This window comes from Camelus ferus, chromosome 27, assembly GCF_009834535.1.
Source record: "Camelus ferus isolate YT-003-E chromosome 27, BCGSAC_Cfer_1.0, whole genome shotgun sequence".
NCBI classification, from domain to species: Eukaryota; Metazoa; Chordata; class Mammalia; order Artiodactyla; family Camelidae; genus Camelus; species Camelus ferus.
Window position 1 is genome coordinate 11,663,981 of NC_045722.1, and position 24,453 is coordinate 11,688,433.

Below are 24,453 nucleotides of genomic sequence, written 5' to 3' on the forward strand. Positions count from 1 at the left end.
TTGTTGAGGATGAGGAGAAACTGCAACTCTCCCAGCTGCTGTTGGGAAAGTAAAATAGTACATTTTGGAAAACAGTTTAGCAATTTCTTGAAAAGTTAAACATGCACTTACCACAATATCTAGTCATTTTACTCCTAGGTGTGAACTGAAAACATTATGTCCATACATAGACTTGTAAAGGAACATTCAATACAGCTTTACTTGGAGTTTACAGCTCCAAACTGGAAATAACCCGAATGCTAATCAACAAGAACAGATAAACTCCCACTCATTCATATCTTATAGTCAGTGGGAACACAAAATAGTAGAGCCACTTTGGAAAACAATTTAGTAGTTTCTCACAAATTTGAACATACATTTAACATGATTCAGCAATCCCATTCCTACATATTTATCCAAGAAAAATTAAACCTTATGTTTCATATGAAAATCTATACTTAATATTTATAGTAGCTGAATTTATAATTGCCTCAAACTGGAAACAACACAAATGTGCTTCAGTGGATGAAGAAATAATAAACTATGGTATATCCATGCAATGCAATACCACTCAGCAATAAAAAATTACAAATTATTGATATACACAACGTGGATGAAACTCAAATGTTATTATGCTAGTGAAAGAAATCAGATAGAAAAGCTACATACCATATAATTCAATTTACGGTACTGTGGAAAAGGCAGAATTATAGCTATAGAACACAGACTATTTAAATCTGTGTTTAGAAGCACCCTGTGTTCACCTCTTATCATCTAATATATCACTGTGTTGTACTTTTCTGTTTACTTGTTTCTCTCATTTGTCTATTTCCCTGGGCTAGAGCTTAGCACAGAGGTTGGTACAGTGCTGACACTTAACAAATTCGTGTTGCTTGCAGTATTGCCCTGCTCTGGGACATGAACTTAGAGAATACTTCTGGCTTTCTTACAGGGACTTCCCTCTGCAAAAGATGAGAAATTCATGGGATCAAGAGAATATACCCACTCAAAGCTTAGACTTCCTGCCTTCTGGATCTAGACTATGTTCAGGGTAATTGTACCCTTGTAATTTATAGCCCTAAAGATTCCAGTGCCTACATGCACCTTTCTTGCTTTTCTCCTGAGGGCAGACCCAGCTGCTAACCCAGCTGCACCCCTAGACCTGAACGGTGGACAGGGCATGGCTGTTTGCAGGGTAACGGGCAGAACTTGGATGTGGCTTGGAGTAGCCACACACTGCAGACAAGGCCCTCTCAGTGATATAGTGGGAGCCAGAAGTGGTGTGTAAAGAGTTGGGAAAGGACTGGAGATCAGGTCTCCTCACAGTACATATTCCAGCTGTGTTTCCAGGTATTCCACGGTGCCCAAGAATCCTGAATGTGAAACCAGACTTCCAGATCATTATGATGGTATATTTGTCAAGGCAGGAGAAAAGAACATAGCTCATTCAATAATTTGTTACCTTGATTTAAAACTTTAAATATTTAACTATATGGTTTGTGGATCTCTATTTGAACTTTTACCGTCGGCCTGCAAATATCAGGGGGCAGGCCTGACCAAGGGAGTAAAGATTACAAAAACAGATGACCCTACTTTGTGACTATAGGGCGCTCATTTTATCAAATTACTGCTATGGAATGAGTGGCACTTCATATCTTCAAACCCCACAAAACAAACGACAGTGGTGCAATTTCATTGTAATCTCTTTTGGTCCCCATTTGTTTATGTACCCTTTTAGAATTTCAAGTAGCAATCTTCTTTCAGTGTTCAATAATCCTAACAGAAAATTTTCTCACTTTACCCAGCTCTAATGTTTGAAATACACTCCATGAATTGGCTTATTTCTGCTCTAACACCTCCCCAGACCTGGAGCTGGTGTTGCTCAAGGAAAACGGAGGCACGGAGTTGGGAAATGATGAGGCCCCTAAATTCCCAAGCAAAAGCTCAGGGGAATCTCCATTTGGGAATCTCCACTTGGGATTCCGCCTGGGGTTTCCTGGGTACTCGGGATCTGCTGGGAGGTATGGGGCGTTCTGCAGACCCCTGAGGCTGGGGAGAAAGGCCCCCTCAGATCCCTCTCTAGGAGATCCTAGAGGTAGAGGGGAGTCCTGGGACACGTGGTAATCGGCGGCACCCGAAGGCAAAAGCCGGGGGTTTCGCTCACCTGGGCCAGCAGTTTGGCGTCGCCTTAGTAACTACAACTTCCGGCCCCAACCGGAAGCCCGCGAAGTCGCTCCTCCAAAAGTGTGCCCGCCCCCACGGGGGCGGGCCGAGACCCACCCTCCCCTGGGGACCTGGCAGTGCCCCTGAGGACCTGCGACCTATCCCAGTGCGACGTGGCCTTGGGTGGGCGCCATGGACGCCTTCATCCGCTTCACCAACCAGACTCAGGGCCGGGACCGACTCTTCAGGTGAGTCAGGTGCCCGCGGCCTTCACCCCTTCGCCGTCCCTCGACCCTCCGGGTACACGGTTCCCTGTTATCCGACACCCAGAGAAGGAGGTAGTAGCCCAGTGCAAGGAAGCAGGAAGAACGCTGCTGGCTCCTGGAGGAGGGTTGGTACTGGAGCCCCTCCTCACGCTAAATTCAATGAGGCTGGGCCGAATGAACCGCGTCCTGTCCCATCCGGTCCCGAGCCTCGTGCACCAAAGCCAAGGTGCCTGGCACCCCAAATCCTCTGGCCGCTAGCTGTGTTAAAACATCCGGCGAACCCCCCCTCTCCTAAGCTGAGGAAGACTGGGTTTTCTCCGCTCGACATTCTTCGAAGAATTATTTAAGAGAATCTGGGTTGACATTTCTATCTAGGGAAACCAACTACTGGTTGTAGCTTAAAAGACTCCATGAAATACTTAGGGAGTGACAGAAATTGTATTTATCTTCCAATGGACAATTCCATTGTTCTGTCTACTTCATTTAGATAACCGCATGTGAAAAAGTATTGTGAACTGTAAGATACAGTACAGTGTGGAGAGCTTCAGAAAGAACTGACTGCACCTCTAAGGTACACGCTGTGCTACTGAAGATATTAAACAGAGATTGAGATTTTAATAGTAATTCATAATGTTTCTTTTAGAAATTTGGTTGAGTCTTGCTCAATAATAAAAAAAATTAGTTATAGTTGCCGTTTTAACAGCATTTCTTTCTCTTTTGGATGTATAAGTGCTAATTGACACAGACCAATAGTAGCGCCAATAATTATGAGACTTTTGGAAGCTGACTTTATGCCAGAAATTGTAGGCAGTTTGTTACAGCTATTAACCCATTTAACCCTCATCACAATCCTGTGAGGTTAAGTACTCTAAATCGTCCCCATTTCATAGAAATGGGGAAACTGAAGCACAAAGAGATTAATAATTGGCTGAGCTGAGAGATTTAAAACCACAGTTGAGTCCAGGACCCACCTCTTTACTACCAAGCCATGCTACTTTTCTAATTAATTTGATAGGTTTTCAGAATAGTTGTATTATATACAAGCTTCATTAAAATAGAATTAAAATCTACCCGGCAAGGCTTATCAGTGAGGTTGGTTAGTAAATAATTGTTTAGAATACCCTTATTCAGCAATATCTGATATCTCTGGTATTTATTTCCCAACCCTTTTGGTGATCTAGAGCTTCTGTAAATAGACTGCAATTCATGAAATAGTGCCTTGTTTTTAGACACATTTCTGTTATTAGACCAAATTGAGAAAGGGGGATTCATTGATGTGACCAGCTTGAGCCCTCTAGCCAGGAAGTATACTTCAAAAGAGAGAGAGATTGTTTCTTTTTACTTCATCCGCAGTAACAAGTTCACCATTTTGGAAAACATGCCACTTTTTTTATTGAGAATAATATTTATGACATAAAGGGATTTCAGTGTAGTTACAGGACAGTGGGAAACAGGCACCTACCTGCTTTACTAGACTTCCAAATGCATTTAGATGTTTGATTATGTGAGATAAGAGTTTTCATTTGTTATGTTTCTGTTGGTAAGACATTGTTATTTGTATTCATGACAATAATCACTGTATTGAGTATTGAGTATTATTAAACAGGAGTCTGTGTTTTATATAAAATACCAGTTAGTTTTGAAAGACAAATCTGTACTTATGTATGTATTGGTGTGTATTTGGTCCTCTTATAAAAAATTAAGCGATATTCAAACTGTGGACTTTTCATTTGGTTGTGGTTTGAGTATGTGTCCTGTCACATAAGTAGCTGGTAAAAAAATTCCCTATTAGAAATCTGGAAATCTTTTAGAAATTTACACTGCAGTAAATAAAGAGTATATGTATTTGCAGACTTAAATGAGGTGGATTTTTGTACAGTTTACTGCTTTGACTATATCCATTTCTCTGTGCCAGCAAAAGGCTTTTTGAGGGACTATTCACTGTATTATTGCAGAGTTCTCTTTCATTACCTTTGTGTCGCATTTCCATCACATGTTCTACCCTTTGACCCTATGGAGTGACCTTTGCAGAATTTTGCTCTTGTAAGAGCTGCTACATGAGAAATTGTCTTGGAAACCTTGCCTTTAGCAAAACATGTTTCTCCTTCCTTTACTTCATGAATCAAATTTTATTTGGTTTGTAAATCATTCTCATTTTTTTTTGCATTTCAGAGCCACTCAGTACTCATGCATGTTGCTTAGATATTTGTTAGAGCCTAAAGCTGACAAAGAGAAGGTGGTAATGAAGCTCAAGAAACTGGAGTCCAGTGTGAGCACTGGCCGTAAATGTAAGTACCCTGTCCCCTGAGGGACAGTGGCTCCTGGTTTAGAATCCTCAGACCCTGTAATTCACAAAATATTTCCTAGATCATTAATTTTTAGTCAATCAAGTTTATTGATAAAGTTCACCAGTAAGGCTGCCATTATGGAACAAGAAGCCAAAAAGGTTGAACGTTCTGCTGCAGACCATTCACAAACACTCTCCTATGTTCTCATTTGGTGCCATACCATATCTTTCTGCTGAATCATAACCAGTGGGACATATAATATATTAGTTCACCTTTAGTTCTTAGAATCAAAAAATGTTCTGACAATCCCTGACATGAATTTCTGGCTTTTGGTATCCCTTTGTATTCTCTAGAAGAACAGACTAGCTATATCCTGGACCCCCTTCCTTTTTTCCCTTCCCTTGAGGATTGCTCAAACAAAATGAAAGGATACATTTTCTTAAATTATTTGTGGAGTTGTTTTATGTTAAAGGCAAAAAGTGGTTTGTGTTGTGTTCTCATTTAATTCATTTTAACAATATAGCATACCGGGAAATCTCATACTTCTAATAGCAGTTGCATGTCCAACTCCTGGTTGTTTGATGAGAACCAGAGGCTGCTGTAGTAGATGAACACAGGCATGGTAATGGAATGTAGACATCAGATGTTGATCAGTTATTTTTGAGCACCTACTTCATACAGGTGTAGTGCTGAGCTTTATGGGAGGACTAAGATCACATGATATAAGTAGTGATATAGGATTTAGTGCCAAATATGTTTGTTGGGGTAGAGGGAAAAAAAGGTGTTTTGAGGAGATGGAACTTGAGGTGTGGCTAGAGAGAGACGGAAGGAGAACATTCTTGAAGGGTGGTTCCTTCTAGTGAAGGCTTAAAACTGTTATGAACAAACCATTGTATTGGAGGATCAATGAGGAAACAAGTTTGATGAAGACTTGTCACGCAGAGGGATGGGAAGGGTGGAGTGAGCTTTTTGGTTGGCTTGGAAGAGCAAGATTAGAAGTTTTCAGATTCTTTAGAATGTTGGAGCTCAAAGGTCCTTCAGAGGTCACTAGTCTCTGAAGTCCAGAAAGGACTTACCCAAGGTCACTCAGCCAGTTAGTGTAAGAGCCAGAACTGGAAGCCAGGATTATTCATTACACATTTTGTTTTGTGTTATTTTTGATAAAATAATACCAAACATTCTTCTGAGATTTTAAGCTTCCTGAGGATAGCTACTTCTGAGCATTTGCTGAGTCTTAAGATATAGTCTTTCTTTTGTACTTATTTTGTATCCTCTATGATGTTTAGGACTATAACTTATTCTGAATAGGTGCTTAGTAAGTATTTGTTGATTGATGCATCCTTGATTAATTGAATTACACACTCAGATAAGGACATACCCTTGCAGTGGTTGATTTAATTCAACTAGGACTCACATATGACAATATTATTAGCTGTCTTGTCCACTGAATCCTACCATCTCTCCTTTGTCTTCTCAACAGTAGGGAGCCAAAGGGGGTTTGGACCAGAGAAATGGCAAAATGATAACAGTATTTTTTTAAGCAATCTTTTATCTGGAAAGTAAATCAAATGTAAGGTATCAGACTCTCCAAAAGAATGTAGCATCTAATATTCAAATGTAATGATTTGAATCATTACACTCATGACTGATCTTGCTTAAAGTATGTTGTAAGTAATTGCTAATGTAGTCACTGGAATGGAGGTAATAATTTTACAGAGTCACTGTCTTTTTTGCCTTCTAGGATCATTTTAGGTGTCCTTAACACACTGTAAAGTCCTTCTTTCCTGAGCAAGACTGAGCCTCAAATGATGGTCAGTTACTAAAATACCAGTGCTGACCTCTCACCCTGATACAGGCATTCTGCTTATAAAATCCTATTCCATACTAATTAAATAACTGTTAACTGTTGTGGGTTCTTCTTGCAGGGTTCAGACTAGGCAACGTGGTGCATGCTCTACAGGCGACTCAGCAGAGCATTCATGCCACTGACCCGGTGCCCCGCTTGTGCCTAACGTTAGCCAGCCTGAACCGTGTGATTTATTTCATCTGTGACACCATCCTCTTCGTGAGGAGCATAGGGCTCGCCTCTGGCATTAACAAAGAGAAATGGCGAACATGGGCTGCCCGCCATTACTACTATTCTGTCCTGCTGAGCCTTGTCAGGGATCTGTATGAAATCTCCCTGCAGATGGAGCAGGTTGCACATGACAGGGCAAAGAGGGAGAAGTCACCATCCCGGGAGCCTCTTGGGTATAGCGTGGCTGATGAGGAGACAGAATGGCTCCAGTCCTTTCTCCTTCTCTTATTCCGATCTCTGAAGAAGCATCCTCCCTTGCTCCTGGACACAGTGAAGAACATCTGTGATATCCTGAACCCTTTGGACCAGCTGGGGATCTGTAAGTCTAATCCTGGCATCATAGGCCTTGGAGGCCTCGTGTCCTCTATAGCAGGCATCATCACTGTGGCATATCCTCAGATGAAGCTGAAGACCCACTGACGTGGTTTCAGGCTAAAGACGAGTTCTTGCTTTTAAGGACAACCTGTTAGTGGAATGGACATTTGCATTAGGCACAACTATGCCATACTGTACTTAAGGAGTTATCCACGTGAGTGTTTAGTGACCTGTGATGTGAACAGAGGTGGGATCAAGAATGGTGGAGGGGGGAGCATGAAGATTTGTTTTTCTCAAGTGCTGGAGTCACTTCTGAATTTCTGAGTATTTTTCCTTCATCTAACATTTATTGAGCATTTCTTATGTGCATAGAGGAACTTAGTATTTGCTCAATGAATAAAAATGGAAAGAGAAAAATTGAAAAAGATCCAAACTAACAAGTGAACACTAGTATGCAGTGACTTTTGGGCCATGTGCCTGACTAGTTTTGCACAACTACAGTAGGTCTGATGCACAGCCCTCTCTCAGATTTAGTAGAGGCCCCTTATTCTCTGACCAGTTTCCCACCCCCCAACCCCCACTTCCTCTACAGAAGCCAATGGCAGGATGAAGGCGAGCCGGACTTAATTGTTGGCTTTTACATCACTGTCCTTCCTCTGTCCAGAAGTAAAATTAGAAACACATCTGACACCTTCATGATATAAATTATGTCTTTAGATTATGCAGTGAGGAAACAAAAAGTCAAAAGCAGACAGAAAGGACCTGAGGTAAAAATAACTTGGAAATTCATAATTGGTGCCTGTGAGTTAGCCTGTGACAGGTGAGGAGACTGAGCTTAAAACTGAGGACCGAACCTCATTTCTCTGACTCCCATCTAGTGCTTTCCATGATATTTCACTGCCTTCCTGATTGAGTGGAAGTGTGAGACTCTCCAGGATCCTGTGCAAAAAGCTGTTTAGAACCTGTGTTGGTCAGTGGTTTATATTTTATAAAAGTTAAAACTATCTAGACTTATCAGCTGGATCGTTTTATTTAAAGCCATATAACAGTTTGGGCACTTCCCAAGAAACTTCATGAATACTATGCATGTAGGAGGGTCTTAGTGTTCTATGGTAAATCAGACTTGGTATTTGTAGAGTGGTTGGGGGAGGTGGGAAAGAGCAGGAAGGGGCTAGTGAAAAGGACACTAGAATACTGAGTCCATGCCGCTTGCTCATATGTTCCTGCTTCCTATCTGGCGTATTGGGTCTTACTTGTGATTATAGATCCTCTTAACATGAAGCAAGTGAGGCAGAGAAATGGGATGCCATCAGGTAAGAGGTCAGTGTCAGTCCTGCTCATTAAGCCATCTCATTTATCTGAATGGAAGTGAGAAAAGAAGTGTGCACTAAATAAATTTCCCATAAATGTGATGGAGATTCTTAAAAAGCAGACTCTGGTCCTTGGCTGTCTATTTTTAAAGTGACCAATCAAGATAAGGGATTTGAGAAAGAACATTTTGGGAATTTTAAGAAAAATGAAAGCTGCTAAATCAGGGCAAATAAAAATGTAACTTTTTTACTTTGTCCAGATCTTCTACTGTAATAAATTAATTATGTCTAATAAATTTGTAGACAAAATTGACTCATATATCTGTGAATGTGTTCTGGGAATGGAGAAGAGTTAAAATAGGGCGATCCAAAGATAATCTTAATCAGTCTGCGTAGTTGGTAGGGTGAGTTTTGGTAAAATGAGCCCTCGCCTGGAAGGTCTGAGCTGAGGAGGAGAGTGAGGAAAGCTTTAGATGTAGAATGTCTGGGATGAAAAACCTCTAAGATGATCTCATCCAGACTGCTACGTGCGAGAGGGTCCTCTGTATCTTCTGTGTTGGTGGTGTTTTCGATTCTTCTGAAGAAGTTGGCCTTGAATCTGCGAAGGCATGTTAGAGAGGTGTCCATCTGGGGACTTTTGTCATCTGCAAGTTAGGGTGGGTGGTAGAGAGCTTGGGAAATGCCACCTCTGCTAGAATTTGTGAAAACCTTAATGGTGCCCTGGTACCTCCTTCCCTGTGCTTCTTTCTTCTCTCTAACCCTCCCCACCTCCAAGCCTCCACATTCATTCATGAGGGACTCTAAAAACCAAAGATTTCTAATAGGTGTACAGGATGGCACATTGGCAACTGAACATTGTTGCCTGAGAATTTATTTATGCAACAATGAATGTCTGAGTGCAGTTCTTAGATTGGGGATCCATTTGTGCATAAGATAAGGTCCCTGCACCCATGTGGTAGTGGGGTGGAGGGAGTGGGTGCATGCAGAGATGGGAAGAAAAGATGACTGTGTCCTTCAAGCTGCTGCTGGAAAACAGACTCTTCCCAAGGGGATTTTCTTAGACCCTTTCACCACTTCTTACCTCTCACCCACATTCTGGACTCCCAGCTGAAGCGGCCAAAGAACCAGCTTTGTCAGCAGAGCTCTCGGGCACAGAGCCCTCTACTCCGTCTGGCCCAAAGCCACTACTTCAGAGGCTTAAAACTGCCCTTTGGCCCAGGTTCCTTTCCCAACACAGCCTCATAGATAACTTGTCCTGTATCTTGAAACGAGGTGACCAATCAAGAAAGGGATTTGAGGGCAGAGGCCACTTCTTCAGATACTTCCCTTCCTCTTCATTACTGTCTTACATTTTAAAAGCCCAGGTTGGATCAATAAGTATTAAAGGTATCACATATTTATTAGTCCTTTGGGGGACTCTGCCTGACTCTCTCCTCCCTTTCCTTCTCATTTCCTGCTTTATCATCTCTCAGGTACAGAATTGATTACAAAGGATCTGTCACAAATCAACATTTCTTCCCACCCGCTTCCTTTCTCCTGCTGCCCACAGTATACAACTTAGCAGAGAGTCAACAATAGATATGATTCTACCAAAAATAAGGAAATTAACTTTTGTCCTATTACCTGTTTTAATTAAAAGGCTCTTCTTAGACAATCTGAAATCTATGACTTACACCATGGTCCTCCAGCATCTTTGAAGCCAAGAATTAGAACTTGGGTTCCTGCCTGATTCATTGCTAAGGAAGGGATGAGAAATGATAGTTCTTGGTTGTCTGGAGGCTGTTGATCTGCAACAGACTCTTGGTCAACATTGTCACTTTTTCATACTGGACAAAATCCAGTTGGTTCTCCCACTGCATATTCTGGTGGCATCTAAGACCAGGTAGAGTTCAGTAAACTTTCTTGAAATCTAGGATTTACAGAGGTTGACATTGCTCCTTCAAAGGCTAGATTGTCAAGGAGTCAGCCCCAGCTCTGGATCTCTTCTTCACTGAAAGCAATTTATCTTCATAATCAAAGACTAGTACATTTAGGTGAACTCTGTTCCTGTGTGGGTTTAAATCTTAACTGTTCAAAATTCCTTCTTGATAGTAAGAAAAAATAGGGATGAGGGAAATGGGTTGAAAATGGTCCCACAGTGTCCTCTGTGGAAAAGGAGCCAAAGATTATAAAACTTTACAGAGCTTATGAGTTTAACGATATATATATCCCAACACCTTTCTAGAAAACAGTTTTTTGAGAACTGGGGGCCAGAAATGTGTTACAGAACAGATGTTTCATGACTCTGGAATAATAACTCCCCCAGTTCTCCTTCAGCTCTGTGATCTACCTCCTAGTTGGCTGCATCTCCTTCCAGAAGTTAGGATATGCCCGGGGGATCCTGGGTCAAAAATAACCATGACAACCGGCTGACCCAGCTTTCTCTTCCTGTCTGCCCTCCTCCAGCTGGGAGGTGTTAGTAGCTTTGCTTGTCTCCCCAGAGCAACTGGAATTGTTTCTGCCAGAGGAGACGCTCTGCAGCCTGGGCTTGTGGAACTGAGGCAGCATCAGCTGGAGTAAGTTTCGGGGCCAGGGGCGGGGGGCAGTCCTGGGACATCTGCCTTACCTGGTTTGTTTCTGAGAGTTAAGGAAAATAAATTGAGGGTAAGGATCTCCTGGGAATTTTTCTGAGCATGAAGAGGCTGCAGGGAAACCACTGAGGGAGAGATTATTCAAGGTGAATGACCAAGAGTGTAGAGTAAATATTCCGGGGCCACTAGCTTTTCCAGAACATAGCTGAAATAGCTGGTTTTAAGAGTGACTACTTTCTCATCTGGTTGAGCACAGAGCTTGCTTAAAAAGAGAGGAATTAATGCAGAACTTTTTTGTTAAAAAAAAAAAAAAAGATTATACCTGAAACTTCTTACTTTAGTCTCTGTAGGACCCTCACTTAAGAGCTCCTAAAGTTCATCTAAAACCTCTTAAAACTACTTTCATTTTGTGTTTCTTACTCTGAACCCTTGTAAGAAACATCAGTCTTGACAAGTAAGCTGTGGGGCATTTTGTCCCTATGAGGCTCTAACGAATGGTCACTTGTCTGTGACATTCATCCTCCAACACAATGCCTTCTGTTCAGGAAATTTGAGCTCCCAGGCAGCCTGGGCCCCATTGGTGGCCATGAGCAGTAGGGGACTGGCCCTGTGGATCTCAAGTTGAGGGCTTCTCATGGACTTGTGACCCTCTGCTTTGCAGCTTGAAGAGCTATGATGGCAGTCAACAAGGGCCCAACCCTGCTGGATGGAGATCTCCCTGTAAGTAACGTGGGCTTGTATGAGGCAGTGGACAACTGAGGGGGGAAGAAGTAGCTGGGAGAAGAGGTCAGGGGACTTAGAGCAAGAAACATCTAAATTATATTCATAATTCACTGACTATGATGTCTTGTTATTCTTGTCCTTACTACCTTTTGCAGGAGGCTGTTAGAGGATGTGGGGTTGGGCGTGAGGGGTGCCTATTAAAACTGGCTGGAAGGGAAAGGAGAAGAGGAGAACCACTGAATTCTAAACCCAGATGCAGAAGCCCATGCTTTGTCCACCCAGGTGGAATATTCAGACTGAGCCACTGCACTCATAACTCCAGAGGCGGCGTGCATGTTGTAGTCCGTGTAAATGGCGCCCTCTTGGAGTTACACGGTGCACTGCCTGTGCTGCTATACGTGGGAAGGAGGTAGAGGGACAGTGTGTCCAGTGTTGTGTGTCTAGCCTGGTTTTCACTGTGACTCCAAGTTGTTTGACACTTTTAGGTGTACCGGATGCCTCCTGGCAAGGCCTCTCTAATTAAGGCACAGTTAAAATAGTGAAGCTTACAAACTGTGAACCCATACAACACCCATCTTGTCCCAAGTTAGGATTTAACTAACCTTTGCACTAGGAATCACCATGTTAAGTTTTGTATTGAATCACAGAACACAAAAAGCATAAAATGGTCAAGTGCGTAGTTGAGCCATCCTAACGCGTGGTAGTTTATTCCCTTACCAGGACTTTTCTCCCTCTTTGGCTTTGCCTAAAACAAGCCCTGAAGGCTCTGTCCAAAATGTTAAAGAAAACATTTTCTTGTTTACAGTCATAGTCTTCTTCTAGTTCAAATTTCAAACTCACCTGCAAGACCAGAAGCTAAAATATTGTAGCTTCCTGTCTAGTGTACCTACAAGTCTTGGTGGGTCCTCTAACTCAGCCCCCTACAAATAGAAGAGGCTAGGTCCTCACATCCAGAGAAGAACCATGCAGCAGTGAATATTCAAAGCCACAGAGAGAGCTAGAGCATCTGAGTCAGACTTGGGAAGTTTGTGTGAAGAGTTCTTGACATTCGTAAGAATAGACAGAAAAATATAATATCCTTCACTAACCCCAACAACCATAATCCATGGACAATCCTGCCTCATCCTCATTCCATCTATTCCTTGACCCTGTGTTATTTTGAACCAAACCCCAGCTATGCCTTTTCAGGCCTGAGTTGGAATCCTGGCTCTGCCACTTACTAGCTGTGTGATCTCAGGTAAGTCACGTCACATCTCTGAGTCTTTGTCTTCTGTTCTGCAAGGTGGTAGTAATAATGCTGACTTCAGAGGGTGACTGTTAGAATTAAATGAGGTCATGCCACCAAAGCACCCCGATCAGTGCCTGGAGCATAATGGCACTGAGTAAATGTTGTTTCCCTCTGCAAGACTAGAGTCCACATTTTTTTAAAACTCAGAAACTGTTTTTTCACTTACATTCCTAGGTGATCTGAAGTTTAATTATGTGGCTGCTGCCATAGTTAGAATGCATTAATAAGAGCACAGCACCCCAGTAATGAGAAGTGATGGTTTCAATATATCCCATATGTTCAGACCATACCTGGAATGCTGTCTTCAAGTTTGAGTGCTATATTTTTAAGAATAGCAACTCCAGACTGTAGTGTGGGCAGAGGAGGAAATCACCAGATCAGGGTGCTGAGCCATTTGTAAACTAAGTTAAGAACTAGAGCTCTTTAGCATGGAGAAGGGACCACTAAAGGGAGACATATTTGTATCCAAATATGTGAAAGGCCAGCCCATGAATGATGAAATAGGTTTACTCGGTGTTGTTTCAGAAGGCAGAGGGTGGAGCAGTGGGTGGAGGTGGATTTCAGCTCAGCAACACTGTCCAACAAGGGGCATAAGCCACTCTGACCAGTGAGCTCCATCCAAGGAGACGTCCAAATACGAGCCTCCCAGAGGGACTGTGGGAAGCACTCTTGCTGCACAGGCCCCTGGAGGCCTAAGATTCTGTGATTCTGTGCAGTTGGGCAGATCTAAACTTCCACCTTCTAGTAGGTGCAGCCCTCACGTGATTCGTTTATTCGACTAACATTACTGTGCAAGCTTTAGGCTGAGCCCTGGAGATACCGAGATAACAGTCTGCTGGGAGAGAGACAAGTACACACATGCCCAGGACAAGCACAGCACCATGTGACAAGTATGGAGACATTCCAGGGAGGGAAGTGATGGCTTCTGCTGTGAAGGAGGAGAGTCAGGAAGCTTCACAGAAGCCGGGATACTCAAGCCGTGTCTTGAGGGAGTGGCATTTTACCAGACAGAAAGGACTAGGGGAGGGGAGGGGAGGGGAGCATCTCGGCGGTGGGACCAGCATACACAGACAGGGAGGCAGTCTCCCAGAAAGACCAGAAAAATGTTCAGCTGAAGCTTCCAAGGTGGACTGCAATGCTAGACAGGTCTGCTGGCACACTTGCTCTCTCCCATTAAGTTTAAGTGGGGTTGCTGCAAAGTGCAGTGGCATTTGGCCCCTGGCAGATGGAGAGTGCCTCAGCAGCCTTCCAGAGCCAGGACTGTGACCAGGAGAGTGCCGCAGCCTGGCTCTTGTTTTTCCTGTGGGGCATCCAAAGACCTCTCTAGTCTGGGTTCCTCCTAGGTCTCCTGGACCCAGGCTAGCCCGAGTGGGCTGTCTTCCAGGAGGCAGGAGAAGGAGGTGGAATGACTTCAGTGCCTGCCTTCCTCCCGTGGCAGGAGCAGGAGAACGTGCTGCAGCGGGTCCTGCAGCTGCCGGTGGTGAGTGGCACCTGTGAGTGCTTCCAGAAGACCTACACCAGCACCAAGGAAGCCCACCCCCTGGTGGCCTCTGTATGCAATGCCTACGAGAAGGGCGTGCAAGGCGCCAGCAGCTTGGCCGCCTGGAGCATGGAGCCGGTGGTCCGCAGGCTATCCACCCAGTGTGAGTCCTTGTGGTACTCGGAGGCTACCTGCCTGTTCACTGATGCTCACTGACTGCCTGCCAGTCTGTTTGCCCATCTGTCAGCCTATCTGATAGCTTGTTTGTCTGTCTGCCAGTATGTCTGTCTGCCTTTTTGTTTGTCTGTCTGACTGCCTTCCTAACTACCTACATCCTATTACATAGTCTTTTCATCTATAGATATAGACAATATAGATACAGATATAGATATAAATACAGATATAAATATAAATATAGGTCTCTTCTCATCTATAGCTGCCTCATCTATAGCCCAGCTGGCACTTTCCTAGGATGACAATGATGGGACAAAGGATTGGCAGGGGAAGGGATGGGCAGAGCTATGCGGGCAGTGGTGGGAGTAGGGCCCATGGCAGACCACACACCCACTTTAGCTCCAAATCCAGCAGCAGCAGCAGGAACTAGCAGAGTCTGGCTCAAGGGCAAGGGCAGGAGGCACTGGGGCTGGCCCGGCAGGGCTGGGGGGAATGGAGGAGGAGGGGAAGCCTGTGGGGTCCAGCAGCTGATGGTACCAGCCCCATGACAGGGAGGGGCAGCAGAGAGCTACCAGTCAGGGAAGACCGGGAGGACCAGGAGCCGGAGGACCTTACCAGTCTTGCCCCTGCTCAGACTGTTCTGCTTCATTTGAAAATACGGTGTCCAAGGCACAGCTCTTGTCAGGGCTAAGGGAAGTTCCAGAAGTCTAGGTCCTTCCACCGTCCTAATTAGAGAATCATGGGTATCTGAGGGGTCGGCACAGCAGACAGGAGAGGACAGATGTAAAGAAGACCTGGGCCTGGGCCAGCCTCTCTGCCTGCAGGCTCCTTCAGTAATTTCCCTAGGTCTCATTTTGCCCAATTGGAAGTCACCTGGGCTCTCTGCTGCTTGAGAATTTTGTGAAGAAACCTAAGATATCTGGAGAAAGAATATATGAAAGAGAATATATGGATGTCCTTTAAAACTGTGATCTCCACGGTCATGACCGCAGGGCTGATGATGTCAGCAGCCCCTGGGCATCTCTCCCAGGAGCATTTGCATCTTCCTGCTCTCACCCCTTTCTTTTCCCTGTGACCTGCTTCCCACTGTTGACCATCTCACTCCCAGAGGTTAAAAGGAAGGGCCACAGACATCTGAAACTCTAGACCAGCCTGTCAGCTCTAGAACTAAGCAGTGCCAGCCCTGCTCCTACCAAGGCCCATCCCAGGGCCATGCTGCCCCTTCCCCCTCACACCTCTGCTCTCCCCTCTCATGTTCACCCAGAGAGGGGACGGAGGAGAAGAGGGGAGAGACCAGTATCTTTTGGTGATTCACATAGTTTCTGTCACTTTCTCCTCACGACAACCATGCAAGATTTGCCCACATTAATCCACATTTTCCAAAGGGGGAATCTGAGGCTCAGCCAGGGTGTGACTTGCCTGGAGCCACATGCTGGAGATGCAGGCTCTGGGCTTTGCGTGCAGCTCTGCAGGAGTCCAAAGTTTCTACTCAGAGGGAAGACATCCTGGTCCCAAGGAGTCACAGTGGATGGGGCTAAAGATGGCAGAGGGCCTCAGGTTCCCAGATGCTTTGAAGGTAGCAGGCCTGGAGGTTTTGAGGGCTCCAGGGCACCTTCTTTGGCACAGAGGCCCCTGCTAGGCTCTCATAGTGGGATCAGGGCTCACTTCACCATGGCCTTTTGCTTCCAGTCATAGCCGCCAATGAGCTGGCCTGCCGAGGCCTAGACCACCTGGAGGAAAAGATCCCAGCCCTTCAGTATCCTCCTGAAAAGGTGAGCCCCTCCCCTCTTCTCTAATGCTCCCACATGCAGCTGTCACTGCCTCTCCGGGAAGGAGAGAGCATGGGCTGATGATGCCACGACTGTGAGTCTTTCGTTTCTGTGGCACACACCCTCCAAGGCAGGTGACTGCTGCCTGCCCCTAAGACCACACAATGGGCTTCTTCCTTTCCCTGTGCACCAAATGAAGGTAGGCTTTCTGAAACAATCAGACATAGCCCAGAGGCAAATTCAGACAGGAGCTTGGGGTGGGGTCCACTGCTTCTGATCTCCCCTTTACCAGTTACCCTGTGGGCCTACATTGGACCATTTGGTGACTACAGTCACCTAAGATCATGGATCACACTCATCCGATCCCAGAATTGTAGTTCCATGGCCTCAAGATCCAACACTTTATGGACCATGAGACTGAAAAAGTCACTTCACCTGGATATGTATTCATTAGGTATTTGTCATGGTAAGGCCCATGTCAGGGGCTTTGGGGGGATATGTTTCAGTGTCAGACCTCATCCATCTCACTGACAAATTACCATCCATCCCACAAACATTTACTGAGCCCCGCCCTGTGCCAGGGGTCATAACGTGACTTATAGATCCCTCCTCCCTCTCATTTAACCCTCTGGTCAGCCCTCTGGGATACAGGTGGGTTTCCCTATTTTATAGATGAGGAAACTAGTGACTTTCCCCTCACCACACAGCCTTAAGTGGAGGCCACGTGAGAGCAGGTCTATTTGGCTCTGAGGCCTGTGCTCTTCACTTATTTTTTCCAGATAAAGGGCAAGATCTTTGTCATTAAGGAGCTCCCAAGCTAATAGGAGAAAAAGACGTTATTTCAATGCAGAACTTGTAGGTAGATCAACCACACCTATAAGTCAATATAAATGCAGATAGGAATGTGAGTTCTGAGAGAAAGACAGAGGAGACAGCAGAGGAATTTGGAAGAGGACATGCCTTGTGTGCATGTTAGGACAGGTTAGTTATCAAGGAGGTGGTCTTTGGGGTCTTCAAAGGATGGTCAGGATCTTGCCAGGGAGAAATGGGGCACAAAGAAGCCAGGAGATCCAGGTGGTTGGCACAGGGAGGGCTTGTGCTTTTTCTCTTTAAAGTTTAGCTTAATCAAAGTGCCCAAATATTGGTGCCAGTCCCCTGGGCTTTTAAATGAGGATTTCCTGAAACTGGGCTTAGGGCCTGCCAGATCCACACGCCTAACTCCCCTCCACATTTCTCCCAGATCGCCTCTGAGCTGAAGGACACCATCTCCACCCGGCTTCGCAGTGCCAGGAACAGCATCAGTGTGCCCATTGCCAGCACTTCAGATAAGGTCCTAGGGGCTGCTCTGGCCGGCTGTGAGCTCGCCTGGGGGATGGCCAAAGACACTGCCGAATATGCCGCCAACACCCGAGCCGGCCGGCTGGCCTCTGGAGGGGCCGACTTGGCCTTGGGTGGTGTTGAGAAGGTGGTAGAGTTCCTCCTTCCTCCAGCCAAGGAAGAGTCAGGTATTTGTTGTTAGGGGGTCTGGCAGATCCACCCTGGGGACAGAGTTAGCCACCCATGCTGCCTGGGAATTAGCAAGAGGTGGCCAGGGCTCACCTAGCTACTGCTCTGGGACAGGGAGGGCCCAGCGAGATTTTCAGATGGACCCATCCTCATCTAGCCCGTCTCCCCACTTGCAAGTGGGGAAAGTAAGTTGCCCAAGTCACCAGTGAGCTTGTGGTGGAGCTAGGATGACCACCATCCATCCCTAGACACAACCCAGCTTTCCTCAGCCCCTCTCTGATCTGCTTTCTTTCCTTCTCCCTCAAACTCCTACCAAGTGCCTGCTCCAGGACACCAGCATTCCCAGAAACCTCCCAAGGCCAAACCAAGCCTCATGAGCAGAGTTGGAGCCCTGGCCAACACCCTCTCTCAACACACCTTGCAGACCACAGCCCGGGCGCTTAAACAGGGCCATGCCCTGGCCATGTGGATCCCAGGTGTGGCACCCCTGGTGAGTGTCTACCCTGAGCTCTGATTGACCCAAGGCTTGGGAGCCATGTGACCCTCCCATCCCTTACCTGACTCTGCCTCCTGTCCTGGGAACATCCTCTCTTCCAACCTGGGCTGGGACTTTAGGTCTAAGGTGGGGGGATAGGGGTGGGGGTGGGCAGAGAGCTAGTCCTTTAGGATGCAAGGGGAGAGAAAGGACAGAACTTGAGCTGAGGGCAGTCCCGCTTGTTACAGTGGTCCTGCCCCACCACCCACTTCTATCTCTCCCATTTTGCCCCTGAGTCCCACCCCCACCCCGCCCCAGCCTTCATCCTCCCAGGCAAAGGAAGCAGAGAGCCCCCAATCTGCTCTCTAGGCACTACGGAGTGTCACCTGTAAATAAGCAAGGCACAAAATTCCTTCTGTTAGGAAGACAGCCCCAGCTGGGCTGTGTCCCTGACTGCCCCCAGGGTTCTGGTTTCCCTTTGAGAGGCTTCTAATTTGTATCCCACTGCACCCAAGGTAAAGCTGCCTTTCTAGGCCCAGGCTTTTTCCCCACCACACCCCACACCCACCTCTTTGTGTGAGAGATAGCCTGGATTTTTTTCATGGGAACTTTAGTAAAGAAACAAGGCCAAAAAACCAAAAGGAAATAAAAACAACATTAAAGCCAAAAGGTCAGCAAACAAGATAATCCCTTTTCAGCCATCATGAAGGTGGTATTTTTAAAAGCATCATCAGGACTGGCTCATTCATTCAAGCAAATATTTTCTGAGAACCGACTATGTGCAGGTTTGGTAGCTCCAGTTGAGATACAGCAATAGTAGTTCTCCTCTGTCCCCTGCACTGGGGAGGGTGGTCACTTCCCCATGGAGGCTAGACTAACTCCTCTGTCCTGTCCTAGCCCCTAGTGGGTGGGGCCACTGTACTGCACAACCTCAGACACTACTGTTCACATAGGAAATAATAGTGTCCTCTAAAGTAGTGTCACAAGGAGGCCCTGATTGTAGGGCTCTCTGGAGGTCTGAAACAGGCCAAGCTGTGCCTCTAGCTAGCCATGCTAACCCACCTTCCCAGGTCAGTTTCCTCCCATGGGACCCTCAGGCCTGCTTGATTGTTTTCAGCCTTTATTAAAGATCTGCAGGGAATAGCTACTAAAGCTAAACATATATATCTCCTATGACCCCGCAATTCCACCCAACAGAGATGAGAGATTAGGTCCCCCTAAAGACATGTTCAAAATGTTCCTATCAGCTTTACTCTTAGCCAAGAACTGGAAACAACACAAACATCCATCAACAGTAGAAAGAGTAAATTGTGTTATATTTATACAATGGAATATGGTGCAGAAATGAAAAAGAAGGAACTACTTTGACATTCAATAATATGGATGAATCTCATGATATAACAGTTGAACAAAAGCTATTCGTGAAAGAAAACACATTGTATCGGTCCATTTACATGAAGCTCAAAAATGGACAACATCAAAGTTTGGTGACAGAGGCCAGAATGTAGTCACCCTTGGAGGGTATGGAGGGGCATAGGGAGTCTTCTGGAGTGTTGAAAATGGTCTATAGCTTCAGCTGTGGTGATTACACAGGAGTGTTTCTAAAAATTCTCAGAGCTATATGCTAAAGCTATGTGCACCTTAGGGGGTGTAAGTTATCACTCCATAAAAAGTTTGAAGAACAGTCTACTGGGGCCAGGCCCTGCTCACCTGCCCCCACCTGACCCTGGGGACGAGGGGCTTTGCTTGCTGGGGCTGCCTGGCCACTAGCAGGGGCTGTGAAGCCAGTAGCTGCTGCCTTCCCGCCCTCAGAGCAGCCTGGCTCAGTGGGGCGCATCAGCGGCCATGCAGGTGGTGTCCCGGCGGCAAAGCGAGGTGCGGGTGCCCTGGCTGCACAACCTCACTGCCACTCAGGAGGAGGACCATGATGACCAGAAGGACACAGACGGGGAGGAGACAGAGGAGGAGGAGGAATCAGAGACTGACGAGAACAAGCTCAGTGAGGTAAGGGAGAGAGTGGAAGCCGAGTGAGGATGCGGGAGCCTGGAGGGGGTGAGAAGCAGAGGCACAGGGTGAAACAGGGTCTTTTGTCCCCAGGCCTAGGGACGTGGTACATGAGTACAGAACTCTTCACCTCATCCCTAAATGCCTAGCTAACAAAGTTCTCTCAGCTGACCCTCACAATAAGCCCATAAAATAGGCAAGACAAAGATTGTCATCCCCATTTTGCAGATAAAGGAACCGAGGTTCAGAGAATAGAAATGACCTGCCCAAGAGCCAGGCCGATAGTTTTTCAATTTGGTACCCATGTTCTTTCCCCTCTAGCTCTGGGGATGGTGGGAAGGGGAAGGGTTGGGGAGGTGCCGTGGAACAGCTGCAGAAGCACTGACCTTGCTCTGGCCCCCAGAGAGCAGCTCTGCCTGGCCCACAAGGCCTCCTGGGCAGTGTGGCACACACCCTGCAGAAGGCCCTCCAGAGTACCATCTCAGTCGTGACATGGGCACCTGCAGCTGTGCTGGGCACGGCGGGGAGGATGCTGCACCTTACACCGGCGCGTGCTGTCTCTTCCACCAAAGGGAGGGCCATGTCCCTGTCCGACGCCCTGAAGGGTGTTACTGACAACGTGGTGGACACCGTGGTCCACTATGTGCCAGTGAGTATAGAGACCTGTGGCCCTGGCCTGAGACCTTTCCCCACATCCATCCTTCCCACCTGCTGCTGGAGAGGTCTCCCATCATCAGTCTGGGTGTCCCCAGTGGGACAGCCCACACCCCTCAGCTCCTGACTGAAGGACCTGGCAGGTTTGCATGCTACTCCCTGGGAAGTGGCTGGAGGGTGGGTTGTGTTCCAGGGGACAGCAGCTGCCCCCATACCAATTCTAACAACTGTCACCAACAGGAAGAACCCAAGGGGTGTCAATACTATCACTTTGGGAATCTCTGGGTCCCTTTTCAGAGCAAGTTACAGGTCATGCAGGCACCAGGAGGGCCGGTCAGGGCAGGAGGCCCCTTAGAGCTAGGGGGAGGGGGTGTTACACAGTCACTCTCAGCAAGAGGCATGACAGGGGTCTTGGCAGCCAGGTGTTCACCTTGGGCCCAAAACAGAACCAGGAGTGGGTACCTTGACCCAAGTGGGGGGCAAGGTGTGAGCCGTCCTTATTCCACAACTCAGGCCCAAGGAAGGGTCAGGAAAGTCACAGACCTCCCACTGAGGGACCTCTGAGGGAGACCCGAGGTCTCCTCAGCTGTAGAGGGTGGTTGTCTTCCTTGCCTTGGGGGTCTGGACTGTGCACACTGTCAGTGAGGGCAGGACCTTAGTGGTCCCCCCTGCACCATCCGCTCCTGTCCCACGCCCCCGCCTGTACCCCCCTGACAGCGGCTCCGGGGAGGCCAGAGCCCCAGAGGAAGCGGTGCGTGGGAGGTGCAGGGACGAAGGCCAAGTAGGGGCCCTAACGCGGCTTGCTGGGCTTCAGCTCCCCAGGCTGTCGCTGATGGAGCCGGAGAGCGAATTCCGAGACATCGACAACCCGCCGGCCGAGGCGGAGCGCCAGGAGGCGGAGCGCAGGGGGTCTGGGGCGCCGCCCGCCAGCCCGGAGCCCGCGCCGCGCCCCGCACAGCCCCGTGGCAGCCTGCGCAGCGCTCGGGGCCCGGGCGCCGAGGACAGGGTGGAAGCGCCCGCCGCCCCGCGCCCCGCCTTCCCGGCCATGCCCCGCGAGAAGCCCACGCGCAGGGTCAGCGACAGCTTCTTCCGGCCCAGTGTCATGGAGCCCATCCTGGGGCGCGCGCAGTACAGCCAGCTGCGCAAGAAGAGCTGAGCCCACCGCGCCCCCATCCCTCCCCGCCCCCTGTCCCCCACCCCGCACGGCCGGCGCGTCCCCACCGAAGGCCAGGGCCGCTGTCTCCAGCAAACAAACAGAACCTACACGTCCAAGTGAGCCTTGACTTATTCAAAGTAGTCCCCTTGGGTCCTGAGCCTCATTCCAAGGATGCTGACAAGGCACACATCATCTTTTGAGCATCCTTTTTGGCCTTAGCTGTCAGAGCCTATTTTCGAGAAGCATCAGAGTAGCAGTCTGCTTTGATGCTATGCCTTGTTTTTTACCAAAAAATTAATTGCCTACCTTGACCTCTCACTTCTTCAACCAAATGTGTGGCCAAATGACATCTAACTGTTTCCAATATTTACATTCATCCTCTGTAGACAAGTATTTGCCACCAGTGAGTAACGCGTCACCACCCTGAGGGTCCGAGCGGGAGATCCTGACACATTTTTAAGCCCTGAGTGCAGAGATTCCTCTGAGTATGCAGGCTCTCAGCAGACTACTTTGAAGGGAACAGCGCAAAAGCTCTTGAGTATTTATATGCGTATTAGCATCACTTTCTGAGTCCCCTGCACTTTCCACAGGCTGAGTCCTGGCCTGTGCTCTGTAGCGCCACCTCCCTGCTCACAGCCCCTTTTCCATTTCCACCCTTACTGCCTTCCACCTGCACATTCCCCCTTCCCTCAGCCTCTTGAATGCTGGCCCCCTCAGTGCTGGGGGACAATGGTGACCATTCATTATAGACCATATATGTAGACTCTATAGCCACAGTTCATTCCAAGCCCTATTTTTGAAAATGCTAATATTTGGTCAATCTAGGAAATGCATACATATAATTTAAAAATTCAAACATTGCAGAAGGGTATGTGCCTTCCTCTCTGAGTTCTCTGGTTCCCCAACCTCAAAACAACCAGTCTTTTGTGTACCCTTCCAGTTGTGGGCTGTGCATGTGGAAGCACACATGTATATACTCCCCAGTCTGTTTACACAAACTGTGGAATGCTTTTTTCACTTAACAATACATCTTAGAAATCTTTTTGTATTAGTATCATAAATCCTCCTTACTCTTTAATGGCCACATAGTAAGCACTTCATAATATAATATAAATGTGCCATATTTGACTAAACTAGTTCCTTAATCATGGACTTCTAGGTTGTTTCCAGCTTTTTGCTCCTGCAAACAGTGCTACAATAAATGTCTTTATACAAAATGTTTCATGTAGATGTGTGCATATTCCAAGTAAATTTGTAACTTGGAACCATGACATGCCAACTGAAGGAAAATGTGCATTTTAAATATTGATAGATAATGCCAAGTAGCCTTTCCAAACCAAACTTGTTTTTCTTGTTATTGTAATCTGCAGCTGCACAGATAATTATGACACTTCCATCAGTCCTTTTAGACATCTATAAATACACACTCATTCCCTATAGGTCCACCTCAGGTCCATGAACACCCTTTCAGTCCCCACTCTGTTGCACACCTTAGAGTCCAGTCCCTGACGCTGACTCTGGGCACTGGCAGATATTTGGTATAATGAGTCATTGTCCTTGACCCACGTTTTTGGGAATCTGAGGATGCCCAGAATGAGGAGAGGGGAGGGTTGATGGACATACACATGGTCAGGACCTTGAACTGGCCTTGGCCCCCCACCCTACCCTCTCAATCCACACCACACTTAGCAGTTCCCTGGGGAGGGGGTGTGGGTCTGGCAAGAGGGTCTCTTAGAAGCTGATATGACATGGCTAAGAAGACAGAGCCCAGCCTAGCTCTGGCAGGGCTCCCCTGGGCAGCTGCTGGAGAACTGGCCTCAGGCCTGGATGTGTATAGAGAAATGCCCAACTGTCCTGGACCTCACCTGCCCCTGGAGCTCTGGAAAACATGCTCCTAACTGTCCATTCTTCCATATCCTATGGCTCCGCCTGGGCCATACCCCTCTCAGCAAGCCAGGACATTTGGGGCCTTGACAGGACCGTAGCGATCAGCACACCTGCTTGCCAGGCTCAGACCCCTCATCCCACCCCAGGATGCTGGGGACCAGTATATGCAACAGGACAGCCTAGGAAAGAAACGATGTGTTAAGAAAGTCTCTTTTTATCATTAAACATCTCCTAATTAGATAGCAAAGTGCCCTGAGCATTGGCCCTCAGTATTTCTGAACATTTTCTGGTGAGAAATGAGAGCAAATCATCTCCTCTAAATGGTAGGAATTTGCTTCGTTGGCTCCAGGCTGGATGTGGGACTTTTCT

The 24,453-nt window shown here is 47.0% G+C and overlaps 3 protein-coding genes across 16 annotated transcripts in view; 2 read left to right on the plus strand and 1 right to left on the minus strand.

Annotated features, from left to right (window-relative positions):
- WDR93 (WD repeat domain 93) overlaps positions 1–2,278 on the minus strand; it is a 40,551-nt gene extending 38,273 nt beyond the window's left edge. For 8 of the 9 annotated variants that reach the window (XR_004315532.1, XR_004315534.1, XR_004315533.1 and 5 more), the window contains exon 1: positions 2,144–2,278. The gene's annotated coding sequence lies outside the window, so the exon portion shown is untranslated. The remainder of the gene's footprint in view (positions 1–2,143) is intronic. The other variant, XM_032468879.1, reaches the window with a different exon arrangement.
- PEX11A (peroxisomal biogenesis factor 11 alpha) lies at positions 2,202–7,507 on the plus strand. 2 transcript variants are annotated; one of them, XM_032468884.1, is made up of 4 exons: positions 2,253–2,390; positions 2,896–2,979; positions 4,581–4,696; positions 6,622–7,507. In XM_032468884.1, exons 3-4 carry the CDS (start codon positions 4,600–4,602, stop codon positions 7,191–7,193), a joined length of 669 nt encoding a protein of 222 aa, XP_032324775.1. In that variant the 5' UTR covers positions 2,253–2,390; positions 2,896–2,979; positions 4,581–4,599; the 3' UTR covers positions 7,194–7,507. The 2 variants fall into 2 exon arrangements, with proteins under 2 accessions (XP_006192636.1, XP_032324775.1); XM_006192574.3 differs by lacking the exon at positions 2,896–2,979 and having other exon boundaries at positions 2,202–2,390.
- Positions 7,508–10,799: 3,292 nt separating this feature from the next.
- On the plus strand, positions 10,800–23,414 carry PLIN1 (perilipin 1). 5 transcript variants are annotated; one of them, XM_032469384.1, is made up of 9 exons: positions 10,803–10,953; positions 11,630–11,688; positions 14,418–14,622; positions 16,323–16,405; positions 17,643–17,907; positions 18,226–18,398; positions 20,175–20,387; positions 20,791–21,036; positions 21,856–23,414. In XM_032469384.1, the coding sequence occupies exons 2-9, from the start codon at positions 11,641–11,643 to the stop codon at positions 22,195–22,197; spliced, it is 1,575 nt and encodes a 524-aa protein (XP_032325275.1). In that variant the 5' UTR covers positions 10,803–10,953; positions 11,630–11,640; the 3' UTR covers positions 22,198–23,414. The 5 variants fall into 5 exon arrangements, with proteins under 5 accessions (XP_032325280.1, XP_032325275.1, XP_032325276.1 ...); XM_032469385.1 differs by having other exon boundaries at positions 14,424–14,622; XM_032469386.1 differs by having other exon boundaries at positions 10,805–10,953; positions 20,196–20,387.
- Positions 23,415–24,453: the final 1,039 nt, after the last annotated feature.

Bases quoted from the DNA above. Each gene is read 5' to 3' on its own strand.
- PLIN1 (XM_032469384.1), top strand. From the start codon at position 11,641: ATGATGGCAGTCAACAAGGGCCCAACCCTGCTGGATGGAGATCTCCCT. The intron at 17,908-18,225 runs GTATTTGTTGTT...ACTCCTACCAAG, and splicing joins TCCAGCCAAGGAAGAGTCAG to TGCCTGCTCCAGGACACCAG. The intron at 20,388-20,790 runs GTAAGGGAGAGA...TCTGGCCCCCAG, and splicing joins ACGAGAACAAGCTCAGTGAG to AGAGCAGCTCTGCCTGGCCC.
- PEX11A (XM_006192574.3), top strand. From the start codon at position 2,335: ATGGACGCCTTCATCCGCTTCACCAACCAGACTCAGGGCCGGGACCGA. The intron at 2,391-4,580 runs GTGAGTCAGGTG...TTTGCATTTCAG, and splicing joins GGCCGGGACCGACTCTTCAG to AGCCACTCAGTACTCATGCA. The intron at 4,697-6,621 runs GTAAGTACCCTG...TTCTTCTTGCAG, and splicing joins TGTGAGCACTGGCCGTAAAT to GGTTCAGACTAGGCAACGTG.